Here is an 11,455-nt window from a genome sequence, read left to right as displayed (position 1 = left end):
TTTTCCATTGAGGGATAAAAAGAGAAGAAATCTCCAAAGTGACATACTGTTCGTCAATAGTAGATCTGAGAGCACAATGATTCAAACAGGAAATGATCCAACAAAAATATCCTCAGAATCCGAATAAGGCAACAAATATGATCCAACAAATCCATCATTTGCAAAAGCCTGCAACAAGTCCCATCTTCAAATTAAATACAAAGAAAAAACTTATGCATGCAAAAACAAGAAGAAATTTAATCAGAAGAAGTTTATGCAAAAACCAGAGAAAGGTAAGTAGATACCGATTCAGCAATCTTAAGTGCAAAGATAATTTATTTGTCAGCTTCATCTTACTCTAAGATAGAAGAATCTTCTGAATCTTCAAAGGAAGAATATTCTAACTCTGACCCTAAAGCAAATCTGACAGACATTATCAATCTTCTCATGGCTACTTTCACTGGGTCTAATACAAATGAGATCCCTTAAGAAACTATGGAAGAAGAAACGTATCCTCGCCAAACTTCATAAGCAGGATCTTATACTTGTCCAACTGGCGAACCCTGGTTCACACTTGATTATGTCAAATTATTTTTAATAGTTAAATGTATTCAAAATTTAATTAAAATTTAACTTAAATGACCTTAATTCATCTATCCAAATAATATAAAATTTCATTTGATTTTATGTATTTTTATAAATAATTTATATAAAATATATTCTTTATTAATAACTTATATTTTATAATTTAATATTTCTAAAAAAATATTTAAATTATACTAATTTCTAATATAATATGTAAAAAAAATTATAATTGTTATAAAAATGTATATTTTATATTTATCGTGTTATTTATATAAAGAAATTCAAATAATAAATACATAATATATAAAATTTAAATTCGATTCGAACTCGATAAGAATATTATTTATTGAATTCGAACTCGTTCAAAATTTAATTATATATTATTTAAACACCATCCTATATACTTACTTATTGTAAAATACCAGATTAGCCTGTTCGGCCATAAGTACCTCTATATTCCACCGACAACAAAGATAGATAAATTATGAAACTCAAACTTTATACCTCTCCACCCCTAGACATTAAATGTGAAAGAAAACTGATAAGGATATCACCAAATTCACTATATTTGAGTATCTATAACAAAAATATAATTTTAAAAATATTTACTCCATTAACAGAAGCTTAAGAAGTAAATCAAAACCAATTAGGTATCCTAGTTAGTCACCTATCTTGTTCAAGATCTTCAAATTCATGTGTCCTTGCATGTCTCACTTAGATGCGATGATCAAGCTGCAATTCACATAGTTGCAAATCCAGTGTTCCATGAGCGTACCAAGCTCTTGGATATTGATTGTCACATTGTGAAATCAATTAGCAGCTAGTTTCATTTCTACTATTCATGTGGCTTCAAAGCACTAGCTTGCAGACTTGTTCACCAAGCCCCTTTGCACATAAAACATTCTTATTTCTATTGTCCAAGATGGGGTTGGTTGATTTCTCCCCAACTCCATCTTAAGGGGGGATGTAAATATATTTATATTTTGGTGGGAAACTCAATTTACAGCTGAAGAGTTTGTTATAGGTGTGCTAAGCTATTATGAGCTAAACGTAATTTGATTGGCTAGTGTAGACAGCTTAGCTAAAGTAGTTATTTTCCATTCAATGTATATAAAGCTCTTTGGTTTTCATTGATTAATATACGGAGATCTTATTCTTCATTCCTCTGCTCCTTGCCTCATCTCACGACACGAGGCTTGCTTCACCCTTCCTGTTGCTCCCTGCCTCACCTGGCGTTCCCCTTCCTAGATGCTCCTGCGGTGCTCCTGTGTTCTTGTGTTCATCGAGAATCAAGACCTTTTGTAGTTTTGTTGATGCCACCAGACCTCTTCATGGGTAATGGATTTGTGTTTCAATTGATTTTGATTGTGGTTTTGTGGTTCTAATTGAACATATCTCTTGATAGGTAATGAGTTTATGTTGTAATTGATTATTTGATTTACATGTAATTTATACAATTGAGTTTGTAATTTGTGCAATTGGGTTTCCGCATTTTGATGGGTTTGCATTTTTACTGTAATTGCATGTAATTTGTGCAACTGGGTTTGTAATTTTCATTGTTCATTGCACTGGATTTCTGCGCTTTAATTGGTTTGTGGAGGTTTTGGGAATTTGGAAACTTTGGAAAATTCTGTTTGCTTTAAATTCAACCAAACCAAACTTACTGATTTAATTTGATTCTATTTGATCCTAATTTTTTAAAAATTTCAGTTTTTAATTAATCGGTTAAACTCAATTAATCGGTCAAATCGAATCTACCGTTTGCACAATCCTGTAAGGCGCATACAGGGTAAGAGCATTAAAGACATGTGCGAATGCCAAAAGGCGAATAGAAATTAGATGAACTTTTCTCTGTCATCATTTTTTTTTTTTATCAATTTCTCACCTTTTCTCACCGGGTGCCACCTCATCAGAGCCTCTCCAGATGCCTAGACAACGCCTGATTGAAGGCACCTCACGTGGAGGACTCCTAGGTGAGAAGCTTGAATTCCGCTAACTCGGACGCCCTGGCGAGCTTCTCTTGACAACACTGGCATACATCACAAAATTGCTGATGCGTTCAAATTAAATTTAAATTTTTAGTAACTCGAGATAACAATTTAAGGACTTCAACACATTTTCCCATATATTTTAAAAACAAAAATGTTTCATTTTGGGAAGTCGGAACCCATACATTCTAGAATAGTCAGTAGTGCACCAAACCGGTCATCCTGAATCATTCAATCAAACCATGAAGCACACAACCCTGTTCAACAGCAAGCAACACATTTTCATTCTGCCTCATGATTGAGAGAAGAAAAAGTTTTGGTGGGTAAGGGGGGGAAGACAAAAGATGGGAAAAGGGGGGATGTTATTAACATTAATGACCCCGAGTCTTAGTTATGCTGTGATCAGTTCTCCTAACCAAATACACTCCCAAGCCTCCCTACATTCTATCCATTATTTTACAAGCCTGACTAAAACTTACACCCCATGTCCAGCCTTCCAAGTTCCTTCCCTCCTACCGCCAGCATTATTCAAACATGCACCATAACAGGAAACAACTGAAATTGCATTCTCTTTCTCAGCCCCTCTTCTACTGAACGTAACATGAGGTATGTCACCTTCGTTCACTTACAATAATGTTGGATCCAACATCCTCACATTCATAGGACATGCATGCAAATTGCCAGCGCAAACTCACAACTAGATATACGTGTTAAATCACAGAAAGACGTCGAGATATGCATAATTCCTGCATCGGTTATACTGAAGGAGGCTTCCATAGGTACGATCCCACACTCCTATGAAGAGGGATTCTGTATCAGGGCTAAAAGACACACCAGAGATTTCCCCAAAAAAATCAATCTCCTGCTCTTTGTCAAATCCATTCTTTACATCATAGACATGCACAAAATCAGCTGGCTCTGCCATAGCCATGAATTGCCCATCAGATGTAAACCGAATTGATCTAATGGCTCCTAAGTTGCCCTTGAGCACAGCTACAGATTTTGACAAGTTTCTAGCATCCCAAATACGACATGTCTTGTCTTGATTCCCAGTGGCGAAGATGCGGCCATCAGGATGCCAAGCAGATGCAAATGAGAAATCCAAATGTCCACACAAAGGCGTAATGGTCTACAACAATAATGGCTTCAAATCAACTGAAGCTCCCGCATAAAGGATATGAAAACATTTATGCGAGGTATATAAAGAAAGGATTCAATAAAAAAGTGTGCCAAAGAGAAGTATAGGAATACCTTTCCTGTTTGAGAATCTACTAGTAATCCTTCTGGGTTGTCACCAACAATAGTAAGAAGCTTACCATCAGGACTCAATGAGGTGTGCTGCAAACAGAAATGACACAAAATGACATACTGAACCCTAAAATAGAGAACATGCTTGTTTGTTAGTCCAAATATGACAAGTGGTATATGCCCACATCATAAAATCACAAAGGTTCAGTATAAGAATCGCAGGCAGTCAGCTGAGCTCAGCTCCACCTAATCAACATATAAAGGGATCAGCCCCAAGTTCAGTCCAGTCACATCATGACTTGAAACTTATTAGTGATTGAATTTTATTGTAATTATTATGAAGAAAATTTTATTTTAGTAAAAAAGCTGGATATATACTATGGAAAATTTATGGAATTTTCAAAATTTTTGGACGAGAATCCATTCTAATTTCAAAATAGCAAAAATGAAGAAAATAATGGCCTCCAAAAATTGCAGCAAGTTTTTCAAGTCTCACTATCACAAAAAAAAAAAGGTCTGGGGAAAGCTGCAAGTATAAGTCTAAATAAATTTGCTGAATAAATTAAAATTGATGAAGTGAACAACTGCATGCAATTGACGTGGTAAAGGAGGACATGGACATTCCTTAAGATGTAGAAGCCTGAGTGTTGCAATGGGTTGTATTTAAAGAAATGTCAAGAGCCTGTGATGTAAACAGTGATCAAGAATTAAAAGCTAAAGAAAGACATAGAAATTATTGTAGTTCAGAAATTGGAAAGACATCGAGGAAAAGGTGGTGTAATTATTTTGTAATCATAATGATAGTACGAAGAATGGCAAGGGTGAACTATTGGAATCAAAGAGTTGAATTTCAAGGCAAGCCCATAGCCCATAGGACCCATGATCCTATTTTTAGTGAGTTCAGTATATTGATCTTATTGGGGTTAATTAGTTTAAATCCACTACTACTCCATTAATGGCTCTATTACAATCAGACGAAAGTTCAAGCAAAATTGTTTCTGGTAAGTTACTTAGTAAGGACATTAAAGGCACAAAAATATTAGAAGGAATTATTTCTTTGGCATAGGAGATTACAATTTTAAGCTATAAACTCAAGTACAAGTTTTCATCGAGTGGAGGGGTCCAATTTATTTTAATAGCATTTACGTATATTTATTTTTCTTATTCATTTCGGCTTTATTTCCTCAGACTCAAGTATTTCTAGAGTTCTTATTATTCTTATTTTAGTAAACTTGTCCAAGTAAAACTAGGATTTCCATTTTTATAAATAAGCATGTAATTGTTGAGGGAGATAGTCAATTTAAATATAATTTCAGTTCCTTACTCTCCGGTGCACTCCAGAATCTGCTTGTGGATTCAAATATGTTTAAGGTTTAAACATGTTCTAGCCTTGTTACCACACTACTCTCCTACATCAGTCTTTGAACAGAATGCCGACTGAAAATCACAGATTCACGCCCTCACATTTATTGGGCATATTCACCCCAATAGAATTTCTTGAATGATTATATTGTTCTGTGATTGTTATTCTCTACGTGGAATGACTAGAAGAAAGAGAAAGACAGAATAGATTAGATCAACATGAAGTATGACACTGGCATGACATGAGGTGAAATTAAGTGCATTTAAAGCGTTAAATAAAAGACAATAAGAAGTAATTACAACAACTAAGTATGAGCAAACCTGGCTTCAAAACTTTATTATTTCAACAAAGAACCCCAAAAATAATAAACAACACTCAATTGCAAGTATACCCATGAACAAGCTCAGAACCCGCAAAGCCATAGAAATACAGAAAGGATACTCACATTCACTGGCCAAGGGAAGCTAAAATGCTTGGTAAGCTGGAATTTCTCCATGTCAAAATCTCTAACTCCAGAGTCATTATTTGAAGCCATGAAATGAACTGCACCACTGAAACAATGTTGATTTCCAGTTAGCTAGAATACAGAAAAATAAAAATTTAAAAAAAAAAGGAATGAAGATAAGGGGAAAAAAATAACCTGGCATAATCATAAATCTCAACTGCATTTGTGATTGCATTATCCTCATAAGTTGTCCTGTAACAGAAGCTAATTCCTGGTCGATCTAAATGCTGCTCCCAATACAAAAACAAACAACTTATTATCCATTATTTTTAAAATTCCAGAGGCACTAACCAAAACATAATAAAAAAGTACATAATAAAAAAGCATACTCTAAAAAGTATATAATAAAAAAGCATAAGAATATTGGCTACAGCAACTCAATCATGTGATATATAATTGTTGAGAGCAAATCACTCTGTTAGCTTTTACAATAAAAATTCTAATTTGTCTCCATTAATATTGTAACCAAAGAGCAATTACATAGAAAATAGGTGTGATGATGATATCCAAGTAGATGCATTATAATTTACAAATCTTGCATTATTCAAGCAATTAGTTTTTCCTTTATCTGATGGCAATGATACCAGTGACCATTGAAAGTAAAATTATCAAACAAGATTACCTTACAAATAAGTTCTCCCTGGAACCCTCCAGCAATCAACAACTTATCACGTACTGCCAGTGTACTAACTTGAGTTTGAGTAAATCCTTCCAAGAGGCTCCCAGGGTGTTTCTATCATCCCAAAAAAATGAAATATCAGCAGTGCAAATCATAAAAGTATCTTCTTTTTTTTTTTTTTTTTTGGGGGGGGGTGGGTGGGGTTGGGGTGGTTTGATTTCAAATTTAATATAGAATTTTATTAATAGAATTTTATTAATAGAAGTCATGAGATTGGTGTACCTCGCATGGTGCCACATGCCCGGAAACATTAAGAACTTCAATCTTCTTGCAATTTAAAGATGACCAGTGAACAATGGAGAAATGTGACATAAGGTAGACATCATGTTTTGTGGTTGACCAAACCAAGTTCCGCAACTGCAATGCCCAAAAACGGTAGAAGTCCTCCAGTCAATTGTTTTTACTTTTCAAGAGAGATTTCCAGTTCTCTTTGCATTAGTATAAATTCAAAATATTGCTCAACATCATCAAATCCACCACTAGCTGTTATAAACATCATGACATCAACCTCATTCAACCTGTTGTAACCACAAAATCTTAAAGAAAATAGAGTATCTACACTTTAGCTCATAGAATCAACTGGTTGCTCTTCCCACTTCTAAAACATCAGATTCCCTATTAATGTAAAAAAAATTCCATCCTAAGAATGAAGAAGTTGCAATAACTAGCCAGGTTGAAGCATTACTGACTGTTGCTAGCCCCAATGACTTCAATCACAGAACCAAAGAAGGATTCAGATGAGAAAAATTATTTTACCATCAATATACATTGCTAAACCATGCATTTTACTATCCTTTACACAAAATATTGAATCCACCTATCCATCCACACATTGAAGGGGGGAAAAGGGGCAAAAGAACCAAGGGTGATGGATAAAAATATCAACATACTTGAAAATGAAGGATAGTTGATGTCACTGATCTTGTATTACGCCAAAAATCATAATACACTCCCCCTTTCTTTGTTGGTTTGCATTCCTGGAGATCAAAAGAATGGAAGAGGCATAATGTAAAAGCTATGTTCAAAAGCACTTCGGTAGTCTACAACCACTACACTTCTACAACCCAGAGGAAAAATCTATTCTACCTTTTCTGAACCTTCTCCTGATTGAGGGATGTTTTCGTAGTTCTTGTATTGCTCTAGCCTAGTCTGTCTGTACTTCTCACGGGAAATGCTCAGTCTCTCCCAAGGAATTCCCTGGATATCCTTTCCTCTCCTAGCATCTGCTGCAGATGTATCTGTAATCTTATTGTCCTGTGCAACCAACACCATAAGGCCCATGCCCATCCCAAGGGGAAAAAAAAGGCACAAATAAGCTTTGCTAATGAAATTGAAAAACAAAAATAATTCATTACAAAGACAGAAAAGTAGCAAAAGATAACCAAACAGAGAAGAGTAGCATTAAAAAATAAATAATCCACAACATCTAACGATTAAATTGGTATAGGAAATAAACAAACCAAATGATCATATTCGTCGTCATCGTCATCAGACTCTGAATCACCCATGAATCTACCCCGGAAATACACATCATCATCCACTTCTGCCATCTCGAAATCATCCGCCATGTAATCCATTTCATCCCCCTGGTATTGGGACATGTTTGTAGAGCAAACAAACCTGAGCCAACAACAATTCATAATTATAATACATGTAAACCATTTCCGTCATGATATTTTATAGACTTCAAATTAATTTCATTTTTCAAGAGACAAATATCCAACAATAATTTGAGCCTAGTCTGAATAACAATTGTTACTTAATTCCCAAAATGGAATGGGCCCATCAATGTTAAAAACTTGTGGCTTAAGTGTATCTTGTCAAATCATTAGCAGAATATTGTCAAAGTCTATGAAGTACGTGTGCTTCAGTGGATCGGTGGAGGTAGGAATAAATGATGAGAGCTAACCACATCAAATATTCCCTTCCTTGTCTACGGAATCATTTTATGTTAAGTGCAACGAACTCTATATTTGAAATGCATTCTCTTTTCTTTGGAACAGTTTCTAGAGGTCAATCTAGTGAAGGTTAAGTTGGTTTCTATAAAGTGAAGATGCCCATCTCTTGTCCAACACAGGGATGATGCAAAAGCAGGTCTTACATCTGTCTCCAATCGAGATTCAAGTTTGAAGAACAGAAATGCTAGGAATCATATTATCAAGAAAAATGAGACCTAGTAAGCTAGATGGAAAGATCACTACCTGTTAAGAATTGCAAGGACTACCGCTTAAGTAGTCGATATTTTTTGTACCCCTTAAAAATAGTTAACTGCACATATGTAGTTGATCTTGTCGCTAGCCAAAAATCATCATGACCAAATAGACAAGCTTCCATAGTTATGTCATCAAAATCCAAATACAACCCAACAACAAGTGATGCATGGCTTCTGTTAACCTGTTGCAGTAGTACATTTATTTTCCATGATTTTTTTTTCTGTTTTGTAGATTTTCAATGGGTTAAATCCTCTATGGGTAGCCTTCTGAGCTAGAAAGCAACCTTTCTAAGCAAGTCTATCAAAGTGCCTTCATGGAAGATTAATCCTTTTGCCTTCTATGACTTTTAGATAATTACAATAGCTTTTATCAACAATGCCTGAATCCCTATAGACTAATCCACCTAGTACGAAGACCTAGTCCTACCTTCACAGATCCAATAATATGCATAACAGTTGAAGAAGTTTGAAGAGGGCTCTAACTCCTACTCTTGGGCATTCTGCACCAAATACATTTACTAAATCACCCCTCTAGATGATGGTTATCTAAAAGAATTTACACTGGCATCCCTGAAGCCAGCAAGAAGAGGCCAAGAAGTTGACTTATTAGGGGGCACATGCCACACCAAGTATCATGCCAAAAGGAATATAATGGTTGTTGCTTACATTAAGAACATGTAACCATAATTTTCTCTACCACAATAAAATTTCCATACCTTGCTTTGCACTATTCCCTGTCTACCTTTCGTAGTCCATCCATAATGATTTGCTCAATGTTTATGACTATGACAGATTGCCAAAGGTGGTCTCTTTCAAATATGAATCTCTATAAATAAAAACACTTGCCAATAGAACTTATTAAGAAAAATGTTTTAAAAAGGGACTTGACGCATAGTATTCCACACCCAAAGGTTGCTTATTGCCACACCACTTTGCTAAACGATATTTATACTCCCTCTTACATTACTTAAAAGAACTTTTTTCCCAAATATTCTCCAATCTCCTTGCTTTGAAAGAATGAAGAGGGAAATGGGGCTTGCAGTAAATTGGACGTTTTGAATGGGTGCTCTATGTAAGGGTATTCTCCTTGTTATGTTTATTTAATTGCCCATAATGCAATTCCAAACATCTTTTTTCCTTGAAGTTCTTGTTTCAAACAATTTTATCCTTGGAATTGTTTGCCAAAGAGAGATATAGGTAAGATACGAACCATCCAACCCATGTTACATTTTGTATGTGATGCATGTAAAACAGAGAACATTAGAATGAGAAAAGAGTAACAACAGCTCATTCGTCACACATCAAACAAGCAATGAACAAAAGAACTGATATTAATGAGAGGCAATTGATAAAACTGATTGAGCAATTTTATACACTACATTAGAGACTATGCCAAACAATTATAACCTAACCAATAAAGCAATGGACAAATAAACTGGTATTATACATGCTGCTGGGGGCGGCAATGGTGAGATTGGAAGTGTAGTAAAAGTGGTGATGTTCAGAAAACAGATATGCAACTAAGAACAACAGGTTTCATTTGCTTCAACTATCTTTTTCTCCTAAACATTATATAGATTGTGATTTTTATAACAAAAATAAATCGAACAATAAAAAGGTATATTTGTTATATGAATTTTTCAGGGCAATTAAGACAACAAAAAGACTAGCATTTCAGATTTTTTTCCTTAACCAGTAATTGCCTTTTTGCTTGCATAATAATAATAACCAAAGAAATCCCTAGAAATGATCATACAGAGCATTAGTTTTTGCTTTATAATGAAAGCATTAACAAGTAAATTAACATTGCCAAATTTAAAACATGCACCTACTTTTAGATGAGAGATCTTAAAGATAAAAGATAAAGGCACGAGTATGCATTTCATTTGTGATAATCATATAGCAAGCAATATTCACATTTATAACCAATTTCAAAAGCATGCGTTTAACTGATGAGTCCCATAAAAATCCCCACATATTGAATGGATATAGAATTTGTACATAAAAACTTTCCCATCCAGTGAATGGGTAAGACAATTTACATCAAATAGATGATTGACTTTCAACAAATCTAAGCCAAGCAGATGATAGCTTTAGCTTCAACCAAATCCCACAAATAATAAAACTATAAACACAAACCCAAATCCCTAGAAATTCTAAACCAGAAGCGAAAACCCAATGTTGCATCGATTAGTCCAAAGAATCTATAGATAAATTACACATAAAAATAAAAAGAAAATTCAAAACCGAAAGAAAAGAGGATTCACAGATCTAAAACGATTTCGCAACAAATCAGACATCCAATCGATCCAAAACAGTTTCTATCGGAAAAGACGCTTCAAAAATCGAAGAAATACAACCAAACAAACAAAGAAGATAAACCAAAAAAAAAAAAAAAAACTAGAAACAATAAAAAAAAAATAAGAAACAATAATCAGTGATAATAAAATCGAATTCGATCATTAAATACTCAGAAAACTTCACCTTAGAATGTAGAAAATAGATGATCTACAGAATGATGGGTCTCTGCTGTGCGTGCTGTCCGCACGAGATATTGTGGGATGCTTTAAGGGAGAGCAAGGCTTTCATATACGCCAAAGAGATAGGCTCAGGCACTGGGGCTTCCAATTTTAATTTCTTTCTTTTTCTGATTTTTTCCAACTGTCTTAAAGCAATTAATTTTTATTGTTGATAAAAAAATTAATTCTTAAAATATATTTATATTAACAAAATAATATTTTTTATCAAATTTTACTATTATTTAATCACAAATCAAAATAATTAGTTTAAATTAAGAAAATTAATTTTTTATAAACAATAAAATAAAATGTATCAAAATATTAGAATTTTAACTCCTTAAAAATAAATTTTAATAAAATAACTATTTATTAGTAAA

General features: G+C 34.1%; 1 protein-coding gene across 1 annotated transcript; it reads right to left on the bottom strand.

The window, feature by feature from the left end:
- Window positions 1–2,812: 2,812 nt before the first annotated feature.
- Window positions 2,813–11,207, bottom strand: LOC110633441 (uncharacterized WD repeat-containing protein C2A9.03). Its single transcript, XM_021782039.2, has 10 exons — window positions 11,044–11,207; window positions 7,808–7,967; window positions 7,434–7,601; window positions 7,238–7,324; window positions 6,570–6,704; window positions 6,291–6,401; window positions 5,804–5,895; window positions 5,609–5,714; window positions 3,804–3,890; window positions 2,813–3,681 (listed from the first exon to the last, which is right to left on the bottom strand). Exons 2-10 carry the CDS (start codon window positions 7,946–7,948, stop codon window positions 3,268–3,270), a joined length of 1,341 nt encoding a protein of 446 aa, XP_021637731.1. The 5' UTR covers window positions 7,949–7,967; window positions 11,044–11,207; the 3' UTR covers window positions 2,813–3,267.
- Window positions 11,208–11,455: the final 248 nt, after the last annotated feature.

Source organism: Hevea brasiliensis, chromosome 5 (assembly GCF_030052815.1).
Source record: "Hevea brasiliensis isolate MT/VB/25A 57/8 chromosome 5, ASM3005281v1, whole genome shotgun sequence".
Classification (NCBI taxonomy): domain Eukaryota; kingdom Viridiplantae; phylum Streptophyta; class Magnoliopsida; order Malpighiales; family Euphorbiaceae; genus Hevea; species Hevea brasiliensis.
Note: the sequence above shows the minus strand (reverse complement) of the source record. Positions and strands in the feature narration are given on the sequence as shown.

Coding starts and splice junctions, on each gene's coding strand:
- LOC110633441 (XM_021782039.2), bottom strand. CDS start 7,948: ATGTCCCAATACCAGGGGGATGAAATGGATTACATGGCGGATGATTTC. Junction 5,896..6,290: donor AGGGAGAACTTATTTGTAAG/GTAATCTTGTTT, acceptor TATTGGGAGCAG/CATTTAGATCGACCAGGAAT. Junction 5,715..5,803: donor GAGATTTATGATTATGCCAG/GTTATTTTTTTC, acceptor ACATTGTTTCAG/TGGTGCAGTTCATTTCATGG.